This window comes from Panthera onca, chromosome C2 (genome assembly GCF_046562875.1).
Source record: "Panthera onca isolate mPanOnc1 chromosome C2, mPanOnc1 haplotype 2, whole genome shotgun sequence".
In the NCBI taxonomy this organism is placed as follows: Eukaryota; Metazoa; Chordata; class Mammalia; order Carnivora; family Felidae; genus Panthera; species Panthera onca.
This window is the reverse complement of record NC_138347.1, coordinates 13,263,468-13,288,165: the sequence shown is the minus strand read 5'-3', so window position 1 is coordinate 13,288,165 and position 24,698 is coordinate 13,263,468. Positions and strand designations below refer to the sequence as shown.

Genomic DNA, 24,698 nt, shown 5'->3' with positions numbered 1-24,698 from the left:
TGAATTATTACCGTGCATCATATAACTTCATATGTTCAGATTATCAGTTACTAAAAGAATCAGAATCCCTACAACATGGAGGTTTAGTTCTCTACAAACACGGTAGCATGGGCTACCTCGGCCCAACTCCAGAAACAGGTAGTCCTCACTTCCAGACCAACACCCCACACTTACATCTGATCACTCGGAAAATTCCTTAAGCCAAAGCATCCTTGCAGCACTCATTGCCTCCTCCCAGTATAATCAGCCTTACTACTAAGTTTTGGGAGATCTGTTGAACATTTGTTTGGTCCCCGCTACTTTAAAAGTATCACTATTACCATGTTTCAATAATTAAATCCAAGAACTCAGTTAAGTCTCAAGGATAGGTTCACCTCCCCTTACAAGAAAATTATCTGAATACTGTTAATAAGAATATAGATATCATATTGTGCTAGTTCAGTGAAATACCACTATGACTAGCATATATTTTCTCAGTACAACTGCTGGAACTTTAAGATGTGTGAATTTCTGACCTGGTCTAATCTACCATGAAAAGATCTAAGGCAACTATGTCAAGATGCATTTTTTCCTAAAAAGCTTGCTTCCTCTGCCAACAAACAAAACAATTTAAAACGAATCATAGCTAAAGTGATATAATTTTAGAATTTCAAAGTATAGATATTCTTCTCTAGGTATTCTAAGTATCACTTAGAACACTCCTTACCTGTAATAAGCACCCACCATTCATGAACAGCCTACCCTGTGGCAGGCTCCGTGTGTCAGTTGTTTTATATACACAGGCCCAGTCAATCACCACAACACCCTGGTGTGTCATTTTTATTCTTTTTTTTTTTTTTTTTTAAACAGATGAAGAAACTGGAGTTTCATATCCCCTTCTAGGCTTAAAGGTTTCTGGTACAGCATAGCATTTCTTTTTATTATCATAAGAGAAAACATTAGAGCACCAAGAGGAAACTTGAAACCATCTTAGTTCTAATATTCTGTGAACCTGGTTAACAGCAACAACATCCCACCCTGATCAGCCATCCTTCTGTGCTGCAATACTGCCATGTGATTATTGCATTCCTTTATCAAAATGATGCAACTATGATTACTCTTTTGGATAAATCCTCCTTTATTTGCCCATGCATTAAGGTCTCCTTTCTCTAAAAGGTCAAAATCTACGGGATATTCTTTTCAAGATTTCTAGTTGAAGGGACACAAAAGACTTTCTTTCTTGACTGGAACTAAACAACTGCATTTTACTTGAAAGTACTCATTGTAACAAAAGTTTTCACTTTTATGTTATGTCACATTTTAGTCTTTCCAGATTTGGAACAGCCTTTAATTTCTAAGTTTTGTTATGAAAGTTATAGACAAAGAAGTGAAGTATAAACAGCCCTGCATTGAAAACCATCTATCTATCTACTTATTCAAGTAACAAATGTCCCTCTCTCATGGAGTTTTCATTCTAGTATGTATCTGGGAGAGGGAAGGAGGGAAAGACACACACAGAGTTATGCCAGGTAATGATAAATGCTAAGTGCTTAGCTTACTAAGTTTGCTTTTCAAGCTCACCAACTTTTGATCTGTGCTTTATTTTGTTTCACATGTTGGATGCAGAGTTTAAATTATGCACTTCGGTTGTAATATAAAGGGCAGAGCCGTCAAGATCTAAATGTTAAATCAGAAGCAGGCTACTTACTCTTTAAGTTTGTTTGAAAGTAGTGGTTATTAAACTCTTAGGGATGAAGAAATCGTTCATTCAGTGAGTTTACTAAGACCAGAAAAAAAAAAGCACAAATGCATGCCATTTTGTAGATACTCTCAAGGTGGCCTAATATCCATGGGATGCTAGACTAGGAATTTTCACTACAAAGAGAATTTATAATCACGGGTGTTGGTGTGACGTGGAGAAAAGGGTTTGATCAGAAAAGTCTAGCCAACTCAGATTCTGTGATTCTTATGTAACCATCTTACTGCAAATAGGAAAAAACAAAATGCGTAACAAAACTGATATCCAAAGACGTTAAGGTCTCCTGGATCCTAGAACAATGTTCCTCTACTACATGATTTTCATTATAGTGTAGACCCCTTAAGCAACTTCCTCATTAAACAAACTATTTTCCATCATTATGATAACTATTGCTACATTACTGGTGACAAATTTTAATCCCTAATCCTCTTTCACCATTACCCAGTCTGCGTACTAAAGGAAATAAAAATCAAGTTTATTATCGGACTAAGCTCAGTCTCAGAGAGGGCAGAAGACAGCATGCCATTTAAAAACAAATTGATTTTTATTATAAATATAGTATATGCACAAAGTAAAAATTTCCAACAGCACTGAAAGGTTTAAGTGAAAAGTAGAAGTCCTACATCACAAACTAATGTCCTATAGTCCTAATGTCCCATAGTCCTACATCTCAGAGGCAACTATGTGCTCTCTCCTAAAAAAAAAAAATCTAAGATTATGAAAGCACATATGTACATATACATATACCTCTGAAAAATACAATGGGCTCACAGGACTAGAATGTTATAATACTAAGGATTATACCTTAGTATAATCTAACTACCCATTAGGAGAATCAAGTGTTAATTATACTTGGCAAAACCACTTCAAAATACAGTAATTTATTAATGTAATAGATTAATAACTATAACAAGTGTATAAAATATAACAAGTGTATATAAAATAATCATTTATAATTCAAGCAAAGGTAAAGCCTCTTAAAGACGTAAATAATCTAAATCACACTTCCCTTGATCGTGGCAGTAAAATTGTGGGTAAAAAGTCCAACAGATAAAACTAGCAGGAGAAAACTGAGGGGTCAATGAGAAAGCATTACCCTAGGCTGTACAAATGTCATTCAGACAATAAAGCCATTTTATTCCATGTACCTAAGAGAAGTTCTCTGCTAGCCAACAGAGAATGCTACCACAGCCCAGGGTTTTAGAAAAATTGGTCCAGACAGGGAAAAATTCTATGTTGTCAAAGAAATCCTATCTCTTTATAAAGCTGAATGTCTGGGGTTGTATCAGTCATGGACTTTGCACCAATTCCTTCTCTCAGAGATTAATCACTTTCCTATACCAAATTAAGATGTACAAATCCCCACTTTTATTCAGGACAAACATGATTTCATCTTTGAGGCTGTCTCTGGGGCTACTCTTGGTAAAGACCAAGTGCACATATTTAAGAGGAAGATCTTCCTCAAAGAAATTAGCATTGTTCTTTAAAAAAACCTAACTTGGGTGGGGGAAAAAAAAACTAATGATAAAAAAATCAACTTACCAAGAAGTGAAACAGGCTGCGTTACAGGAGGGGTGGGCAGATTCGTGGGTGCAGCAGGTGGCACAGCAGAGCCATACATTTTCACACTGTCACCAGACTCGGCGTTTCCTCTAGCCCCAGACACCACTGTTGGAATGGGATTTCCAATAGATAAGTCTTTTGTAGTGTCTTCATTTATACCAGCGATAGTAGCTAAGGAATATAATTACATCAACATGTGAAGCTGAATAATTATCTCCCCAATCAACATTCTTTTGCCACACTCTAGACCCTGTTACTGGTCCACTCTCCCCTCCTACTCCCAACTCCAAGAGGACTAGTGAACACAAAAGAAAAACATGCTTACAGTTTGGGATGCTTATTGGTGGAGTGTGAGGAGGAGGAATGGATACTGGTGGAGTTATAGGAGGTGGGGGTCCAGGAGGAAGAAAACCTACAATAAGAAAAATAATGTCAACTTATGTTGTGCCACCTAATCTTGGGCTCCGAAAAGAATGTCTTCTTGAACAACTCACGGTACCTGGTGGCAGATGCATCGGATTAAATCCTGGGCGCAAAAATGGTGGAGGAGGAGGTGGAGGAGGAACACCAGGACCAAAACCCGGAGGAGGAATGCCCAAGGGAGGCGTGAAAGTGGGTGGCTGGAGAGCACCAACTACAGGAGGACCCGGCTGATGTGGTGGGACCTAAAGACAAAGGAAGAATAATGAAGCCACATATCTAGCCACCCTCCCATCCATACAGTGAGTTGAGATGAAGATCTTGTTGAAAAAGATATTTCGAAATTTGTGATTATGTGAGTAAATTTATCTAGTAACAGGTGGTAATTAGTACCTACTCTAAATGACAGTCATCAAATTTCTGTTCTCTATGACAGCAAATTCACATTGCATCTCACAAGCATCTACTGGTGTTCTGACAGAATATCCTATATGTTAAAAAATGTTCCGTGGTCAGGTTAGTAAATTGATAACTACAACTCTAAGAAAAGCTACCTGGCAATTTACAGTGATTAAAATCACAGGTCCTGGGGTGAAACTGCCTGCCCTCTTCCCATTTTTAACTAGCTTTGTGACCTTGAGTAAGCTATTTACAATCTCTAGACCTCAGTTTACTCATCTGTAAAATGAAAAAATGTCAACCTCACATAGTAATAGGGATTAAAGAGGGAATACATGTTAAGTGCTAGTGTCTGTCACTTAATAAACACCCTACAAATGTTAGCTATTTAAAAAAAAGTATGAAAAATTTTAACAGATTAGTCAGGTTTCTTTAAGTGAGTGGTGATACATACATTGAATCTTATTTAGAACTTGTGCTGGAAGGGCCTGTCCAAAAGATCAAATAACGAGTTTGTCAATGTAGGGAATCTATTTATAAAATGTCACCACTAAGTATGTATCAGAGCATGTAATTTTCTCCTTACACTGGGAAAATCAAGAGGCTAGGTAACCCACTTTTGTGACAGCTCAGATTTATCTGATTCAGATTTAATGTGAGAAACTGAAAAAGGTACTGAAAACAAGAAAAACCTAACAGGTCACATAGCACTGTGGGTCAAGGACTTAAAATTTTTACCAAACGGTTGTTCATTATTGAGCTCTTATTATGGAACAGGAAACGTGCTGAGTATTTAACATTCACGATCTCATTTAATCCTCAAAACAACTCTGACCTAGGAAGAACACCAGAGCCAAAGCCAGGAAAGGGAACTTGTGTGTTTATAGATAGGAAACTGAAGCTTAGATTAGGTAGGTGATCTGCCCAATGTCACATTGCTGTGACTAAACAATTGAGCTGAGATTCAAACTACATTCTGTCAGAATCCAGTCTGTCTCCTCCTACGTCATAAATGCACTCACTGACCACACAGCAGAGGTTTATGAATATACCTTTGTGTTAAATAGCACTCAATTTATTAAATAGCTCTCACCCATCCATTAAAAAACTTCATTTTAGCACCGCCCAAACTGAAGACTAAGAGACTCTCTTTCTCTCAAAACAGCTGCTTGTTGGGTGGATATCCAGGTTCTCTCAGAACGTAAACCCCCACCAAAGAATAAGATTCAATAAAAGAAAACAAGGGGAAGCGGAATACAAGAAATGCCATCAGGTTTGCATCTCAAGTCTGAAACATTATAAAGACACTAAATAACCTAGACAGATGTAAGGCGATACGAATGGATTTTACTGATGTTTATGAAAAAATGTGTTAGTTTATAAACAGTAGGTCTGACATACCAAAATACTATTAATATGCACATTTATGTGTTCACGTCTTTGAACACTGACCTAGACATACATCTATAAAAAGATTTAGAAAAGTTTACCTTTCAGAAACTTACAAGTTTAAATAACGCCCCAAATGTTCTTACCTGTGGAGGTGGCACTGTTATAGGTGCGGGCACAGGAATAGGAGGGACAGGCACTGGTAAAGGTTTAGGTATAGGTGATACTGGTTCTGTATGTGAGGTTTCTGCCCCTCCATTTTGAGCAACTTCATTTTCATGCTTCTTGGGGATTCCTTTCCAATCTATGAGTTAAAGAAATTTAACAATAAAAATTGACAATTTTTTATAACTTTAAATCTAGAATTATTTTTAAATGATTATATAAAAAAAATCAGCGGTCTGATTTACTAAAGAAATGCTTATGCTAATCTTGTATTATTTAAATGAATGAACAATAACACGCAAAAGAATGCTTACTGTGTGTCAGACACAGTTTGAAGCATTTTATATATATATTAATCCAATGAATTCTCATAACCATCTAGAAGTAGGTCCCATGATCATTCCCATTTTATAAGTGAGGAAAAGAATTTGGAAACTGTGGAAAACAAGGTCACATACTAACAAGTGGCAGACATGGGACTCAACATACACACATCTGGCTCCAAGGTCTATGTTCTTAACCATGATGGTGTGTTGTCTGGATTAAAGATCCCTGGAGGGAGGAGCAAGACTCTCTGCACCCTGACCAGAGCCTGTGCCAAAATGTTTGGCACACAGTAGACCCCTAATACCTATTGCGTGAACGGAAACCTAGCTCTACCTGCCCTTTTTAAAAGAAGTTTATTTGAGAGACAGAAAGAGAGAGCAAGACAGAGAGCAAGCAGGGGAGGGGCAGAAAGAGAATCTCAAGCAGGCTCCGCACTGTCATCACAGAAACCAGACTCGGGGGGCTGGAACTCACAAAAACCATAAGATCATGACCTGAGCCGAAGACAAGAGTCGGACACTTAACTGACTGTGCCACCCAGGAGTTCCAACCTAGCTCTCCCCTTAAGTGAAGGCATCACGCACTGTGGGGAAAGAAGTCAAGGTATGGGAATGGCTCAACATCGTTCCACCTGTTTTTGGTTCTCAAACCAACTCTGCTTGCTTGAAACTCCTTTAGTCGCTTATTTTATTTTGGCACACCACCCTGCACTCCTTGTCCCGCTATCTATCAGTCTCCAGGTCATGCCCACACATGCTGCTATTTTCCCCACTGTAATCCTACTGTCAATCTGGATTTTTAATATTCATGCCACAGGTAACTACCTTCTTGCCTTACATGTTTACTTTCAATTGCTTCTCTGGACATTTAAATGCTTTCAAAGAAATTATTATGAAACACTGGATGAAAACAATACCAGTAATGTTCAGTTTAAGACTCATTTGGATCTGTTAGGTTTTTCACAGCGAAAAATTCTATTTAAGATCTACTTAATACTGAAATTAATGATTAACTCCACAATCAGTATTATTTCACTTATGTCTGAATCTATCCCACTAAATATAAGTTGCATTAAGGGCAAAGACCACACCTGTCTTATTCACCATGGTTTCCTCAGTTTTTAATGGAGAGAATGGCACATAGTGGGTACTTGGAAAATCTCAAAAATCCCTACAGCAAAGAATAAACATTTTTCACATGCATTATCAAGAAAACAGATGAATTTTAAAAGAAATTAAATACTGCTTTACCTGGATTAAGTGTATCACTGTCCAACATTCCTCCTTCACAAAAACTCTCCAGTTCTTCAGGCTTGACTTTGTCCCATGGAATATAAGTAACACCCAGTTCTACATCCCAATACTGCTTATAATCTGCCTTTATTCCTTTGTTTAAAGCCCAGGCAATCTATATCACCATTAGTTAAAATACAAAAAGAAAGGACAGGAAAAAAACGTCAGTTTTGAGAGTTAAGCATTTCTCACATTTCTAATCACTCAGATTTGGGCAACAAGGGAGCAATCTGACCTATCCCTGGATCTCCCTTCGATGCTAGTTAATTGGTTAACCTTTTCTCCTACTTTGTCCTGGTGGAAATTTAACTGGCATCACCTCCTTATCCACTCCTCCAACCATTCACTCCCCAATCTACTGACATAAAACATAAAAGAGAAAAGGAAAATAATGTTTATTGGGGAAAGGCTGAGGTTTCCTGCATAGCCCAGCATACTGGGGACCACTTTCCAAAGTCTTGGGTACTTTGAAATTATTTAAGGTTAGACAAAATCCTTTTGCAGCACAATCATCCAAGGGTACATGACTGAGGAAATGCTGACTCTGGCCCCTTAGGGGAAGAATATCAATGTACCTATTATCTTTAGCTCTGTTGAATATTTTCGTTTATTCTAAGAATGAGATGGCAAACTTTAAAAATAAAATGTGTAAAATCCCAAAAAATCTCGCAAATAAACATTTAACATTTTAAATTAAATTAAGTTAAATTAAAGATTTTAAACTTTATGTTAACTTCTAGGAGATACAACCTCTTAAATAGATATACATGAAATGCCTTAGTGTCCAAAATAAGTTTTTAAAAAGCCAAGTAATATTCTGTGTTAAATTTTTAAAAAATGAATTATAAGGGATAAAAATGTACCTTTATGGATTTCTGGTTCACTTTATAGTTTCCGCGGCTCAGTTTCTGCAGGGCGCGATAAGCATCTTGCCTATGAACCATAACAATATAGGCACAACCTCTGGGAGGTATCATCTGCTCCAAAACATTTTAATATTATAAAATATAAAAAAATCAAAGAGCAACAAGAGAAAATAAATACTAAATAACCAGTTCCAACAACCCCAACTCCCCTGCCCGTTACCTACCCACAAAGCCAGGATTCTATAATCTGAGATTAACTTGTTATAAATTGGCAAATTCAAGTTTGGCCTCAACTATCGACTTTTAATAAACCTATGGTTGTCCACGTTTTATTAACACAGATTTTTCTAGAGAAAGGTTTTAAATTAAACTTGGTTGTCCAAGAAATGTGGTTAAATAAATGGGAGGATGCTAAACATGGACTCAACACTTATACTCTAGCCACATCTACTACAAAGCTGGGCAAATTTTAACTTGGGCCTCAAGTCCTTAATTTTATAAAATGGCATTAGTCACACCCATCCACTGTCACTACATTAAACATAAACACTCACATTAATTGATTCAATTGGACCAAACTCTTCTAAGAGACTTGCAACATCTTGCTGAGTAGTCCGTTTGTCCAGCTGTCCCACCCAGAGTGTAGTGCTACAAACTTAAAATAAAATTATAATCATAAAAATATACACATTTGGTAATGTGCAGCACTGTACTTTTCTACAGTGAAAAAAATCATTATAGAAAAAATGCACAAGTTACAGGATACCATAAGGCTAAGTAGCAAATCCTATATACATCTAAAAAAACTCTAGAAAATTGTGGTAGTACTTCCAGAAATGGGAGTAGGATGGTGAATAACATAAGAGTTGAAAAATTCTGTCCCTTTTGTGGACAGATCTAAAGATTTCATCTATGAAAACAGGCCAGAGACACAATAACCTGCCCAAGGCCACGAGAAGACCCGATCCCAGCTCTCTTGATCAACAACCAGTCTAGTGCTTCTGTCCACTGCTACAGTTGTCCCTTTCTGACTATCGAGTGTACACGATAGTTTTTTTTTTCTTATGCTGTGTTCTACGTAATAAATCTTATAGAATCAGAAGTTTTACATATGCCCTATTTGTATTATAAATTAAAATTTCAATAATAACTGCAAACTTGTATCAAGAACGTGTCTAGGGGTGCCCAGGTGGCTCAGTCGGTTGAGCATCCGACTTTGACTCAGGTCATGATCTCACAGTTTCTGAGTTCAGGCCCCACGTCGGGTTCTGTGCTGATAGCTTGGAGCCTGGAGCCTGTTTTGAATTCTGTGTCTCCCTCCCTCTGCCCCTCCCATGCTCATGCTCTGTCCCTCCCTCTCTCTCTCAAAAATAAAGAAACATTCGGGGCGCCTAGGTGGCGCAGTCGGTTAAGCGTCCGACTTCAGCCAGGTCACGATCTCGCGGTCTGTGAGTTCGAGCCCCGCGTCGGGCTCTGGGCTGATGGCTCGGAGCCTGGAGCCTGTTTCCGATTCTGTGTCTCCCTCTCTCTCTGCCCCTCCCCCGTTCATGCTCTGTCTCTCTCTGTCCCAAAAATAAATAAAAAACGTTGGAAAAAAAAATTAAAAAAAAAAAAAAATAAAAAAAATAAAGAAACATTAAAAAAATTAAAAAAAAAAAATGTGTCTAGCATACCACATTAAACATATTCTAAATACATAATGAAATTCAGGAGATAATATAGTCTGTAAAACTGTATCTTTATAAAAGAGGTTATTAGTTAAAATCTGGAAAAAAAGTAGAACCTTGCCATTATGTATAGGAGAGCTAGTTAACTGCTTTCTATTCCATACATTAAAAACATGCTATTATTTTATTCCTCATCACTATTAGTTTGGTTCACTCCCTATTTGCTGCTTTACAGCTGGCTTAACATATCAAAGCAAACTCAAGGGTATACACCAAAGCACAAACAAGATACGATAAAATAGTATTTTGCTATCAGTTAGAAAACATTTTAAACCCAGGACACACAAAAAATAATGCAAGAAGTTTAATTTACCACTTGCAGTTTCTGGTTTGATTTGAGGAAGGCCTTTTTGTCGGCGTTCTCTTTCTTTTTCTCGATCTCGCCTTTCTTGGGACCGAGATCTAGGCGAATGTCGGCGTCGATCTCTGGACCGAGAACGAGAACGTCGATGACGGGACCTTCGCGATCTAGAGCCAGATCGAGATCGCCTTCTTTTTGGTGACCTAACATTTTCATGAGGGAGAGAATGAGTAAAACATGAAAAAAAAAAAAAAAAACAAAAAAGGTAAGCAGGTGTTAATCTGGAGAAAAAAAAAAAAAAATATATATATATATATAAAAAACTAGATAGTTTAATGTTTGATATGTAATAATTCAGTATCAGGGAATTCATTTTAAATATTTTTAATATGTTGAAAGTTAGAAAGCATGCATATACTTAAAATGAGATAAATAAGGTTATTAGCATATAAAAGTATCTCTCATCTTCGATAATTCGGTACTAGACTGAATTGCATACTGGTAGTGTTAGAAGCTGTCATCATTGGGATACACTTCTACTATTGATATCTATCTTCTCAGTTAACTTCTTTTCTGCAGCAATTAAAAATGTTACCTGATTATAGTATTACTTATTATCTTCCCATTTTTGTCAGCTAATAAACTTGTGAAGGAACTGTGAATACATAATTCTTATCATTCTATGTATAGCTGTATGCAGAGATTACAGCAACTCAAGGAGAAAAGCATGGGTGAGATGACCAACCTTAGTTTTTGTTTTTTTTTTTATTACTGCTTATGCCCCCATTCTACACATACAGACATACAAATATACCAAATGTTATTTTATTAACACTGCATATCTAAAAATAATCCAGTTTGATTTTAGTCAGTCTCCGAAGACATACAGGATTGGAAAAACATTTTCTATCAATTACCTGGATGCTGACCTAGATCTTGACTTTCTGTTATCAGACATGTGTCGCTTAACCTCTTGGATACAAGGTTGTTCTACTTCCATTTCCTTTAAAAAACCAAAACCAAAAACAACCACCCATCATTAAATGAGAAAAGTGAAAATTGTAAAGGCAAGAAGACAAAATCTAAAAATTGCTAACTTACAAAATTTCTCTTGCCCCGAAATAGATTTATTCTGGTTACTTGACATCACATTACTAGTTTAATAATGACTGTCCATCAGCAGGGAAAAAATTTTATATGGTTTACAAGATTAGAAGAAACACTTCTAAGAAACACTTCCAGACAAACACGTCTGGAAATCTGTATAAATCATATACTGTTTTAATAAACCATTGACTACAACAATAAACTAGGCAATGATTAAGTATTCTACATTCTATCTCGATCCTCACAGAATCCTATGGAAATTGGTATTACTATGTCCACTTTCCAGATGAAAAACTTTAGGCACAGAGAGGGTTAATATGTGCCCAACAAAGTCTTTCTCCACATTCAAAAATGAAGATAACAAGCAAACAGGCAGGAATCTGCACATAAACTGAAGCAACCAAAAAGATCATCAATCTGAGAATACAGTTTTACCTGATGTGTCTTCTGTGTAAGTGGTTCATTTTGAGCCTGAAAAGAAGCTTGGAAAGGCTGCTGCACGGGTGGAGTTGGAGGAATCACAGACTGAGCCATGGGAGGAAATGGAGGTGTAGGAAGAAGGCCAAAACCTGGCATCTGTCCATTAGGAGGAAGTGGAACCTTTTGAGTTTAAAGAAAGCATATGAGTAGATTTTAAATAACAGCCACCAAAAATAATTAAGAAAGTCCTTAGTTACTTGATATACAACTAAAATATCTTCGGGGTGCTTTGGTGGCTCAATTGGTTGCACGTTCGACTCTTGATGTCGGCTCAGGTCATGATCTCATGGTTCGTGGGTTCATGGTTTCAAGCCCCGTGTCTGGCTCTGTGCTGACAATACAAAGCCTGCTTGTGATTCCCTCTCTCTCTGCCTCTCCCCAACTTGTGTGTGCACTCTCAAAATAAATAAACATTTAAAAAAAAAAAACCTAAAACATCTTCAATAAATTTTCATCAAGGGAAAACTGCAGTGAGATGCAATGATTAACAATTTCCATAGGTATAATATTTACCTGAAGAACTGTTACATATCCAAGTATATAGATCAAAAATCCTATAACTCATTTAAAAATTATAAAAAGGTTTGACTTTATAGATTTAAAGATGTGATTTCATTTATATGAGGAACAATAGTGACAGACTAAACTTAAAAATCAGAGAGGTACTGTATTGCAAACTATCTCCCTTCAACCTCAAAGGCAATTAATTAAGCCTTCTGGGAGGGGGAGTGGCTACAGCAATGATGTGTACAGCTTCACTTTTTAAAAATTTACTCCAAGGGATGTATCAACTAACATGCCTACTTTTTGGGCTTAAAATATCATAATAATAATGCGAATAAGCGACAACGTAACATATTTCTGCATGTGCTGGTCCAATACCAGCAAAATTAAAAGTATAATTATAATTATCACAAAGAAGTATTCCTTCTAATTTAAATTTTCAGTAACTTTTAATTGGAACATTTGGAAATAAGTGCACCAGGTTTTCTTCAGATTTTAAATAGGCTTATAAAGTACTTCTCAAACCTCATTCATCAATAAGTCATCAAAATCATAGTATCATTTTCATATTACCAAATTATAGAATGGACCAAACACAATATACATAATAAAATGAATATCCTCTGAAGAAATTTCTTAGAGCCCTTTCTAAATAAGGCTACGAAGTAGTATACAATTAAAAAAAATATACAGATTCTCTAGATTGGCTTTAGCCTGGATCCCGACACCTATAATTTAGCTGCGTAGTCAAGTTTAGGAAACTCTGAATAGAGCATTTACTAAAATAAACCCAATGAACAAATAAATCTCTACCTAACTTCTTCCAATTCTCCAGTGTGCTATGCTCCTTTGACTGCAGATTTCACACTATACTCCTGAATGTGAGAGCTGAAAACCCTCTAAAGCATCTTATCATTTACCCCAAAAAAGGCTCCTCGCGAGGGAGAAGTGTACAACTAAGCAGGCTAACTCCCTGAAACAGAGCCATAATCTCGCCCGAAACGATTTTAACAAAAAATACTTACTATTAAAATATATAAGGATGTAATATTTAGCATCCTTGTTTTAATTAAAGTTTTAAAAAAATAACTCAATTACATGCTCATCGGCTTTGACTGCGGCTGCAGTACTACAAAGCCAAACACACAGCTAAATAGTGGTCTATGAAACGCAATCCATATGCTCTAATGAACAGATCTTCACTTATTAAAACTCAGCTGTACCTGATGGTGCACTGGATCCTGCTGTATTGTCATCATTCGAGGCTGAAACTGATCCATGTTTTGATGTTGTGTATATGCTGGCTGCTGCATGCCATCTCCAGGAAACCCACTAAAAAAAGACGAGTTATCTTTTATCCGTTCAAAAACACATAAGATTCTTAGCCACATTTATACTACAGAGACATTACGAATGTTGCTCAGGAGTCATCAATAATCAACATCTTACCGAATCAGGTACTTGCCCACATTAATTTATATATTCAGCATTATTCCCAACATAAAAGCCATTTTTAACTATAAATCTGACAGGATCTCCTCCCAAGAGAAAACCCAAAATATAATTTTAAAAAACTATATGAAAAATGATTTTGTTACTAAAGTTATAGCTGACCCTTGAACAACATCACCTTTAACTGTGTGAGTCCCCTTATTCACAGATTTTTTTGTCGACAGTGCAGTACCGTAAACATATTTTCCTTATGATTTTAACATGGTCTTTTCTTTAGCTTACTTTATTGGAAGAACGCAGTACGTAATACACACAACATACAAAATATGCGTTACTCAACTGTTCATGTTACCGGTTAGGCTTCCGGTCAACAGTAGGCTACATAAGTTTTGGGGGAGGCAAAGTTCTACCATGGACTTTTGACTGTGCGTGGGTCATCACCTCAACACCACGCTGTGCAAGGGCCAACTCTACTTGCATCATGTTTCCCACTGAATCCCCTGTGGAACAGAAAAAAAGACACTTACAAGGGTGCCTGAGGAGGGGAAGCGGCAGGCGTGGCAGCCGGTGTGGCAGCAGCAGGTGCTGGTGCAACAGCCACAGCAGGTGCCGTGGCGGTGGCGGCGGCGGCGGCGGCGGCAGCAGCGGCGGCGGCAGCGGCGGCGGCGGCGGCAGCAGCATCTTCTTTCTTTGATTCTTCCACAGCTTCTGGCTCATCATCATAATCAAATCTATCAAGAAGCTTCTGGAATATGGATGCCAATATTCCATTTTATTTTTTAATATTTTTGCTTATTTTCTAAAAATCAGCTCTATCCTCAACATGGGGCTTGAACTCCCAACCCTAAGATCAAGAGTCGCATGCTCTACTGGCTGAGCCAGCCAGGCGCCCTCCATATTCCGTTTTAAAATTGAGATTGGGATACACCGCACAGAAGACTTTATAAAAACAACAGACGTTTACTATCATCTATGATGCCACTGTGTTGTCATGTACAATCTCACGTTCCCACTGGCCCCTTAGGACCTTGGTTTACAGATAATTTCCATACAAATCCCATCTGAAAAAGACAATTTTTCAGTCTGCTTTTCTTCCTCAACTTAAATGCAGTGTTGTCTTCTGATTATTTTCTATATGCTTATTTTATAGTTAACTTAGCACTATAAATATTTTATTAAAATATTCTCTTTCACAGACCAAAAACTTTGGGAACTTGGCACACATGAAAATGGGTGTACAGGGGCACCTGGGTGGCTCAGTCGGTTAAGTGTCCCCTTGATTTTGGCTCAGGTCATGATATCACCATTCGTGAGATCGAGCCCTGTGTCAGTGCAAAGCCTGCTTGGGATTATCTCTCTCCCTCTCTCTCTCTGCCCCTCCCCAACCTGTATGTGCTCTCTCAATATAAATAAACTTAGAAAAGAAAAAAAAGAAAGAAAGAAAATGGGTGTACGTTTTCAATTAACTGTAAAATGTACTAAGACTGTCTTATCAAATGACTGTAAATGCCTATAAAAAATGTCCATGTACTGCTTGCATAAGAACATACTAATACGACAAAGAAAAAAAGAGAATGGTATAGACAGGGCCATGAAGAACTTACTACCTAGGCACTAGCTTCTTCCTTAAAATTTCACAGCACATGACAGATTACCAGAAACATTAAAAAAAGAAGAAAGGAAAGAACCCCAGCACTTCACAAGATCATGTCTAGAAGAAGAGGCATTTAAAAATAAGATTACGAGGACATCTGGGTGGCTTAGTCAATTAAGCATACAACTCTTGATTTCGGCTCAGCACATGATGTCAGGATTCATGAGACTGAGCCAGCATCGGGCTCAGCATTGACAATGCAGAGCCTGTCTGGGTTTCTCTCTTCCTCTTTCAAAACAAATGAATAAACACTATAAAAAAAAAAAATGATTACATCCTTTCAGAAAGGAAGAAAGGTAACACCATAAACACCTACTACTAATTCTATTACTATCTACTGTGTCTTACTATCTACATGATACTTCATGACTTCACAAGAAGCCTGCAATGTAGACATAATTTAGGTACAGTTTCTTCTTTTTATAGACAAGGAATCTAAGGTATAGGGGATTAAGAATCATTACTAAGACTGCACAGTCAGTGAATGGAAGAACTAGAATGTAGAACTGTTCTTTTGACTTCAAAGTTCTCAGTCTCTGGCATTCAACAGGTAGACTTTCCCCTCAAGCTGTGTCCATTCTTGTCATGGATTTTCAACTTCAAATTCTTAAATCTGAGTTGTTTCATGCCAGTTCTGCCTAAAAATAATGGTTCTACTTTACTGCACAACAGATTTCTAAATTAGGATGGGAAGTCCCCTTCTTGGACAACACTGTGTTTCTTTGTAATTCTAGGCCATGTCATTAAAAGTTCTTATTATATTGAGCAATCTAATTATGACCAGCACACTATGCTGTTTCACACGCATTAGTATGTTTAACCCCCACAGCAATAGTAAAGCGTAGGTATTACCATCACTATTTTGCAGTGCTGCACACTGAATATTTAAGGGACTAAGTACCAAGACAGAGTCAGTATCAATAATAGGAATCAAAATTAAAACTAAGGTCTAAACTGTCTACGAAAAACAAAACCCATGGTCTTTGCCATTTATCACACACACAGATATGTTCTTTTCAAGTTTATTCAGAGAAAGAGAGAGTGAGCACATATGCTCGAGTGAGCAGGGAGAGGAGCAGAGACAGGGAGAGAAAGTCGCAAGCAGGCTCCTCACTGTCAGCACGGAGCCCAACTCGGGACTTGATCTCACGAACCATGAGATCATGACTTGAGCCAAAACCATGAGCTGGATGCTTAGCACCCCTCACATATAGATATGTTCTTTAAAGTTTTAAGATCTATACCTAATGCTTTGGAAGAAGATTTGAAGCAATTAAATAATTAAACTGCAATCCATCCAAAAAGGCATTTTTTTGTTGCTTTTTAGGAAACTGAAGATCCATGAAGCACCTGAAATAAATTGTTCCCAGTCAAGCTGTTCTACTAGCTTAAAACAGACCTTTTAGTCAAAGGAAAAGCACAGAATTTCTTTTTCTAAACTTCATGCAACTAATAAACACTGACCAACCAACCCACTTGGGGTGAAACACTAGAGGAATTACAATTCAAATTAACAACAAAAAAATAAGGACTCCATTAGCATTACTGTTATTCAACATTTTTTTTGGAAGTCCTAGCCCCCAATACAATAAGAAAAAGAAACAGGCATAGATGTTGACGAGGAAAAGTCAAATTTAGTAGCTACCCAGAAATCTCAGAGAACCTATTAGAAAACTAAGTGTTTAATAACACGACCACTTAAAAGAAACAAACATGAAAAAGGACTAAATACCTTAAGAATAAATGAAGCAATAATTGAATAAGACTTAAATGAAAAATGATGTTAATAGAGATGCAGTATAAGAAGCTCTTGGCACTTCTTAAATTAATACATTTTAAAATTTATGCTAAATTTCATCTTTTTTTTTTAAAGATTTTTAAAAAAAATATTTTATTTATTTTTGAGACAGAGAGAGACAGATCATGAGCAGGGGAAGGGCAGAGAGAGAGGGAGACACAGAATCCAAAGCAGGCTCGAGGACCTGAGCTGTCAGCACAGAGCCCAACACGGGGCTCAAACTCACGAACCGTGAGATCATGACCTGAGCTGAAGTCGGACGCTTAACCGACTGAGCCACCCAGGCGCCCCATGTTCATCTTGAAAAAGTATGCTGTAATGGTTAACTGTACCAATTTGACTAGGTTAGGGTGCCTAGTTGTTTGGTCAAATATTCATCTAGATGTTCCTGTGAAGGTCTTTTAAAAATGTGATTAACAATTAATAGCATTTGAATAAAGAAATACCCTCCATAATGTGGGTGGGCCTCAACCACTCAGTTGAAGGCCTTAAGAGTAAGAACTTAGGTTTCTTGAACAAGGAATTCCCAAGACAGCAACATAGAAAACTTGCTCTGTAGAATTCAGACTCAAAACTGTAACATTAACTCTTACCTAATAAATTTCCAGCCTGCCTTCTGCCCTACAAATTTCAAATTTGCCAGCCTCCACAACTGAGTCAAATAATTTCTTAAAAATCAACCAATCTCTCTTTCTCCCCTTTCCCTCTGTGTGTGTGTGTGTAAGCAGTATTTTCCCCTGGAGAATACAGATTAATACATATGCCAAAGAAAGTCTGAAAAAGAAGCAGAGCGGGGTGCGTGTGTGTGTGCGTGTGTGTGTATGTGTGATACTTGGAAATGAGACACAGAATATAGTATAGAAGTTGCAAGTATTTAAATTGTTATGATACAGAAATAAACATATTAGCTGCGCACAATAGAATCCTAATGTCCACAAATAGACACAGAAACAAATGAGAATTCAGTGTTATGACAAAAATAGTGAGGGAGAATTGGCTATTTCCAAAAAATTTGAGATTTAACTGTCTTGAACCATATTCTAAACTAGGTTCCAGATGGAATGAAGAGACAAACATAGAAAACAAAAATATAAAACTACCAAAATATTTTTTTTTTAATTTTTTTTTCAACGTTTTTTATTTATTTTTGGGACAGAGAGAGACAGAGCATGAACGGGGGAGGGTCAGAGAGAGAGGGAGACACAGAATCGGAAACAGGCTCCAGGCTGCGAGCCATCAGCCCAGAGCCTGACGCGGGGCTCGAACTCACGGACCGCGAGATCGTGACCTGGCTGAAGTCGGACGCTTAACCGACTGCGCCACCCAGGCGCCCCAAAACTACCAAAATATTAAAAAAAAAAAAAATCCAAGCGGGGAGAGTTTTCCTAAACTCTGAAAGAGCAAACACAAATCTGTTCAAAGCAGAGAATTGCTTCCCTTTTTACTTTAGAGCTTCCTGTTTGCAATTTTTTTCCCTATTAGCATGTATTCCTTTTCTACTTATGTATGTTATTTGTTTTGAGAGAGAGCGTGCACGAGCAGGGGAAGGGCAGAGAGAAAGAAAGAATCCCAAGCAGGCTCCACTCTGCCAGTGAAGAGCCCAATGCGGGGCTCAGACTCCTGAACCATGAGATCATGACCTGAGCCAAAATCAAGAAGTGGACGCTTAACTGACTGAGCCACCCAGGTGCCACTATTCAAACTTCTTTTAAACAGTAGTTGTTCATAAATCACTAAGATATAATGACAACCAGTATATACCAAATGCATTCTTTTTTGTTTAAGTGGGCTTCATGCCCAGTGCAGAGCCCAACGCAGGACTTAAACCCACAATTCTGAGATCAAGACATGAGCTAAGATTGAGTTGGACACTTAATCAACTGAGCTACCCAGGCACCCCCAAAATGGATTCTTAATTTGGACTACCAGCAATAAAGTTATTATATCTTAAAATTAAAATCTGGAAAGAATAAAAAAATTTTAGAGATGATTAAAAATTATCACTTCGTTCTAGGGTTTTCAAATATTTTTGCTTTCGCAGTGAGACCTGAAAGATGAAATCAAAGTTTATATAGTCATAAACCCAATAAATACACAAGACATAAAACAGCTAAGATAGAGTTGCTTGAGTTAACATTTCAATGGGAAGCTCTAAGCTGTGCAAATTCAGCATATCTATGCCCTTACTAGCTCAGCTCCTTAAATATGCCTATGGCCAACAAAGTTGGAAGACACTGAACAAAACTCACAAGTTATACATATTGTAACTAAGTTTTAACAGCAAAAAGCACAAGGTAACTTAATTGTCTATCAATAGAGGAATGGCTAAACTGTGACACACAGATGTAATAGAATATCCCTAATAAGCACTCAGTAAAAATGTAGAACTAAATCTACTAACCTTAACAACAAAGAAATAAGAAGATTAAGATAAAAACAAGTTAAAAACTGTATATATTTTCTTTATAATATTTATAATTTATATTTTTAACATTTATAATATTACCTATTGTGACATACAAACATATTATGACCAATAAAGAAAAATATATCCATGGGAAATTAGTTCGGAAGAGAGTAGTTATCTCCCAAGTATGGGGGTTAACGGTGAAAGCTTTCCTGTTTTCTTTTCCATTTCCTTTTTACTGGAAATTTTTGTAATGAGTATATATTACATTTATAACCAGGAAAAATAATCAATGTTTTGATATTGAGGGGGAAAATTCCTCCAACCAAAAAACAACAAAATGAACAATCTAGAGAGAAAGTAGAGAAGAAGTAACTTCCACATTCCAAATTGAGTGGTCTAAACGGTTAAGGTGGGTCATTGAGTGAAGCCTACCTTGTCAAATGCAGTTTTTTGCTCAGGCGGGGGGAAAGCAGCTTTTTGTTCAGGTGGCTGTGCAGGAGCCGTCTTTAACTGAGCCGTGATAGCCTGGACCTGCGCCATCACAGCATTGTCAATGGCGGGAGACTGTGGTTTTGGAGGTTGCTGAAAAGTCTGAAGGATCTGCTGAAGCTTAAAAAATGGGAAAACTGATAAACCACATAGCAAAGTATAATCATAGTATCAAAAGTTAATTTACTGAAGAGAAAAAATTCTTAAAGGTGACTCAAAATAGCGTAGGCACAAAGTAAACTGGAAAAAGAAAACACCTTTTAGTAATGGTTAAGTCTGTTGTAAATATCAGGGATTGGGGTCACTTAAGGTTAAAAATATACGCTGACACCCCAAAGGCAGAAAATGATGGTCAAAAAGAGAAAATACACTGAACTGTAAACAAGGTAAATGAACGTTTTCTAGAAAAATGTAAAATTCACCTCCAATCCAAATAATTTTGAAGTTAATTGGAAATGCTACAATTACGAGCAACAATACCAACCAGTCAGCAGTTCTGAGGTTCTCTTCAAAGAGGTATTGCCATTTCTCAGTATGTGGCTCCCTTATTTTTCACCTTCCCACGTCTTCTCCATTTATCCCTATTCCATTACCTTCCTACTGAAGGCTTTTCCAGGTGAAAAGTAGAAATATTTCCTCCCTTGAATGTCCTCACTAGTTAGGCAAGGAAAATCAAAACTGACAATAGTACCTAACTGCAAGGAATTTAATCTCCAGACAGGTAGTTTACCTGTTGACCTTGAGTTGTCTGAAACAGTTGGGCCACAGCAGCAAAAGCATCAGAGCTAGGCAACTGCGGTACAGACGGTACAGAGTTTGTAGTGGCTTGGGGGGGTTCAGAAGAAACTTTAACTGGAGGTGGAGGTGAGCCTAAAAAAGAAAAGGTCATTAAGACCTACAAAAACTTTAATCTACACATTTTCCTTTTTGAACTCCATTAAGCTTTTTTACTATAACAACATTCCATTCATTTTAATATATAGTAAAAACACAGATCATGGTACTACAGCAAATACTGAAAGAGCATATTTTTACTAGAAGTAAGAATTATGGAAAGTAAACCATAACTTCCAATTTCTTTTTTATGGAAAAATTCCACCAGTACAAACAGACTTCAAACTTCACATACAGAAAAAGTTGTAACATTTTCTAAGCTCACAGATATATTTGACCATACCTTCATTATTAGTAACATTTTCTGGTACTGGAGCGGCATTACTAGTCCCTGCTGCCATGTCCAAAAGAGGCTGAATAATTTCAATTTTGAATACTCCATTTTTTTGCCAAAGGTTCAGCACGCGAACTATTTTACTCTGTTATGTGTAACAAAACATGAATATACAATAAATATTTGCATAAATAATGTATTATACCTCTTACTAAAAAAAAAAAAATCCCAAGGCTAGTATTTCTGTACTAAATCTGTTTCACAAACAGAAAAAAAAAGTTATCTTCAGAATTACAACCTGGTTAAAAACTACTCTGATAAAGTAAAAAACAAAGAAGGGAAAAAAGGGGGGGGGGGGGAAGAATCAGAAAAGAAATATAACCTGGATAATCCAAATATAATAAAAAATGTATTTGAAGTTTTCATTTCATTTATGATTACAAAAAAATGCCATCACCGACAAAAAAAAGTTATCTGAGGAAAGTAAATGAAGTGAAGAAGGATTTCTTCAGGATAATTATAACAGTTAGAATATTTACGAAACTGATCTGTAACTGATAGGTAAGTAATCTTATGGACCAATAAATATGGAGAGCCAGAGATGTGTTATTCATGGGAATAACTCTTATGTCCTACTCAAGATATGATCTTTTCTCCTGTATACTTATCCCCTAAGAATACTCCTCCAAGAACATAAATACAATATCTACAACACTCAAATTTATATACTATTTACTGTAAATGTCCTCATTCTTCATTATTCTGAGTAGATTTAGCAGTGTATTTCTCCCACCTACTGGGAGTTCTACTATAAATGTCCGTAAAGTTTTTCTACCTTTCAACAGTACATAGTAAAATCAGCTATAAATACAAGGAATGAAATACTGTAGTCTGATTGCTAATGAATACCATTTATGCTCTAGCATCTCTACAGGCAGGAGAAAGCCATCAATGATTGGTCCCTTTCTTCTGCAATAAGCAACAATATGAGAGGAGTACTGCCTTCCTCCACTGTAGAATTTATCACTCAACTACAAGTAAATCTTTCCAACAATGTCTTCTTTAAAGTAAGATGGTGGTCCTTTTTCAACAGTACAACATTCCTGAAGAACTTCACAAGAAATTAGATTAAACATGAGATGACCACAACAGGAAACACTGGATTTTGTTTCAAGTTCAGAGACCACCACATAATTCTAATAGTACAGTACATTTCAAATACATAATATAAACAGATTGAAATAAATATAGAAATAACAAGTTTTAACGTAAAAATGATTTTTACTATACCTTATCTTCAGATGGACAAAGATATAAATATTGGAATGTGGCAGTTATGTTTTTAGAGAATCTTGGCCCAAAAACATCTTTATCAGTTCCAAACTGATGACGAGACTGTCGCACAATTGAGTCAATTACATATAATCCTGGAACCTTGTACTCTGGTTTACACTACAAAGGTAAAAATGTAAAGTCAATACAAGAAAAGCAAAATCACAATTTGACACGCATTTATCTCCCTTTCATAGAATTCTATATATCCAATGAGTGTTTCTATTTAGAAAGCGCCTGAATATTTAGCTCTTATTGGCTAGCTTGTCAAAGTTCACAAACCCATACAGAACAATCAATTATCTTGATACTTCAAATCCCCAATAATTTACATTGCCCTCTGATCCTTCTATCTCCCCACAATTTCCTGGAATCAACATTACTTTACCAATCCCTAAGCCACTTCCATACAAATCCACTTATTATGATACCTCCTACTCCAACTTATCCTGATTAAAAAATAATTTTTGCCTTTTGAAATTATCAAAAAGATAATTTTAATAGCATCAATTTTAATTCTACTAAAGCATAGTACCAGCGAAAACAAAAGCTAAAAGGAGATACCATTTTTGTCTTATCAAATCAATAAGAAAAGAGACATTTATATACATTTCTGGTGGCACAATCTTTCTGGAAGATGATTTAGCAATAAAAGCAAAGCCTTATTTGATCCAACCATTCTACGTCTAGAAATTTACCATAAGGAAAACAATTAAGATGCATCTAATTTTCTCTTTAAGGACAGCCACTGAAGTGAAACGTCTAACAACACAGAACCAGCTGGATAAACTTTGGAAACAATCATGTGATGGAATACTCTACAGATGTTTATGATAAATTTAGTGGAGAAAAACAGGTTATCAATGTCACCATTTTCCCTTTTATGAATGTACATGTACACAATTAAAAAATGAGTAGATCCAGATATAAATATCAAAGTCATTTGGGGTGGTGGCATGCAGGTAATTTTAATTTTTTTCTCTTTTACTTATTTACACTTTGATGTGCTACTATAAAAACTTCTACTGGCCATTTTTTTGATCTACTGGGACTCTAATTCTCATCTCTTAGCTAGTATTCAAAGGCCATGGATCAAAGACAATGCCACACACATTTATTAGTATATACCACACGATACAGCTCCAGGTTGGGGAAGAAGACAGAGAGGTTTAAGTATCCGTTCTCAGTCCTCTGGTGAGACAGATGTGTGCTAATCACATGGTTATAAAACCAGATACAACTGTGAAACTGAAAAATGATTTAATTATGACAGAAGCAGAAAAAAATTAGAAAGAAAAACTTTACAAAGTGATTTCATTTGAAATACTCCAGGATTAGTTAAATGTCAACAAAGCAGACAGGGCAAACAGCAGGGGAGGAATGTAAGGGAAGCATCCAGCACAGTACAAAAGACTGGCTGAGTACCTACCTCACACTCAGTGCTCAGTCAACAGTACTGCTATAAATTTGTTTTTGTTTTGTTTAAAAACAAACTCAAGCCTAGTGACAACTTTTTTTTGTAGAGTGGGTTTAAAAGTAAGCATCCAGGGGCGCCTGGGTGGCTCAGTCGGTTAAGCATCCGACTTCAGCTCAGGTCATGTTCTCACAGTCCATGAGTTTGAGCCCCACGTCGGGCTCTGTGCTGACAGCTCAGAGCCTGGAGCCTGCTTTGGATCCTGTGTCTCCCTTTCTCTCTGCCCCTCCCCTGCTCATGCCCTATCTCTCTCTGTCTCAAAAATAAATAAAAACATTAAAAAAATTTTTAAAAATAAAAAATAAAAAAAATAAAAGCAAGCATCCAGATTACAATGAAAAAAGTAAATTACAAATACTGATAACTAAAATGAGGTAATAATGAAATGAATAGTTACCTTTTTGATGAACTTTTCTACTATTTGAACTACATGCTTATAAAGCTGAAAAGAATTAGAAGAAAATTACTATAGTCTACATATTTCCACATTTTCAGTAATATAATTAGAAAATACTTGAAACCTTAAAATTTGCAAAATCTGAATAATTTTCAAGATAATAGTGAGTGAACCATGAGACATAATCCTTAGTCAACAAGTGAATATAAATCAGAGAGAAATTAAGTAAAACAGAAACTACTAGGG

At 36.7% G+C, this 24,698-nt stretch overlaps 1 protein-coding gene across 3 annotated transcripts in view; it reads right to left on the bottom strand.

The window, feature by feature from the left end:
• Nucleotides 1-24,698, bottom strand: part of SCAF4 (SR-related CTD associated factor 4) — a 60,666-nt gene that overhangs the window by 11,875 nt on the left and 24,093 nt on the right. The window contains exons 3-19 of one of the 3 annotated variants that reach the window (XM_060640376.3): nt 24,453-24,497; nt 22,540-22,701; nt 21,259-21,394; nt 20,812-20,951; nt 20,025-20,201; nt 14,258-14,475; nt 13,502-13,610; nt 11,730-11,894; nt 11,105-11,190; nt 10,200-10,390; nt 8,714-8,814; nt 8,157-8,270; nt 7,252-7,408; nt 5,656-5,813; nt 3,801-3,966; nt 3,627-3,713; nt 3,281-3,472 (exon numbers count right to left, since the gene is read on the bottom strand). In XM_060640376.3, the coding sequence (XP_060496359.3) occupies nt 3,281-3,472; nt 3,627-3,713; nt 3,801-3,966; nt 5,656-5,813; nt 7,252-7,408; nt 8,157-8,270; nt 8,714-8,814; nt 10,200-10,390; nt 11,105-11,190; nt 11,730-11,894; nt 13,502-13,610; nt 14,258-14,475; nt 20,025-20,201; nt 20,812-20,951; nt 21,259-21,394; nt 22,540-22,701; nt 24,453-24,497 (2,404 nt within the window). The remainder of the gene's footprint in view (nt 1-3,280; nt 3,473-3,626; nt 3,714-3,800; nt 3,967-5,655; nt 5,814-7,251; nt 7,409-8,156; nt 8,271-8,713; nt 8,815-10,199; nt 10,391-11,104; nt 11,191-11,729; nt 11,895-13,501; nt 13,611-14,257; nt 14,476-20,024; nt 20,202-20,811; nt 20,952-21,258; nt 21,395-22,539; nt 22,702-24,452; nt 24,498-24,698) is intronic. The other 2 variants (XM_060640378.3, XM_060640377.3) reach the window with 2 other exon arrangements.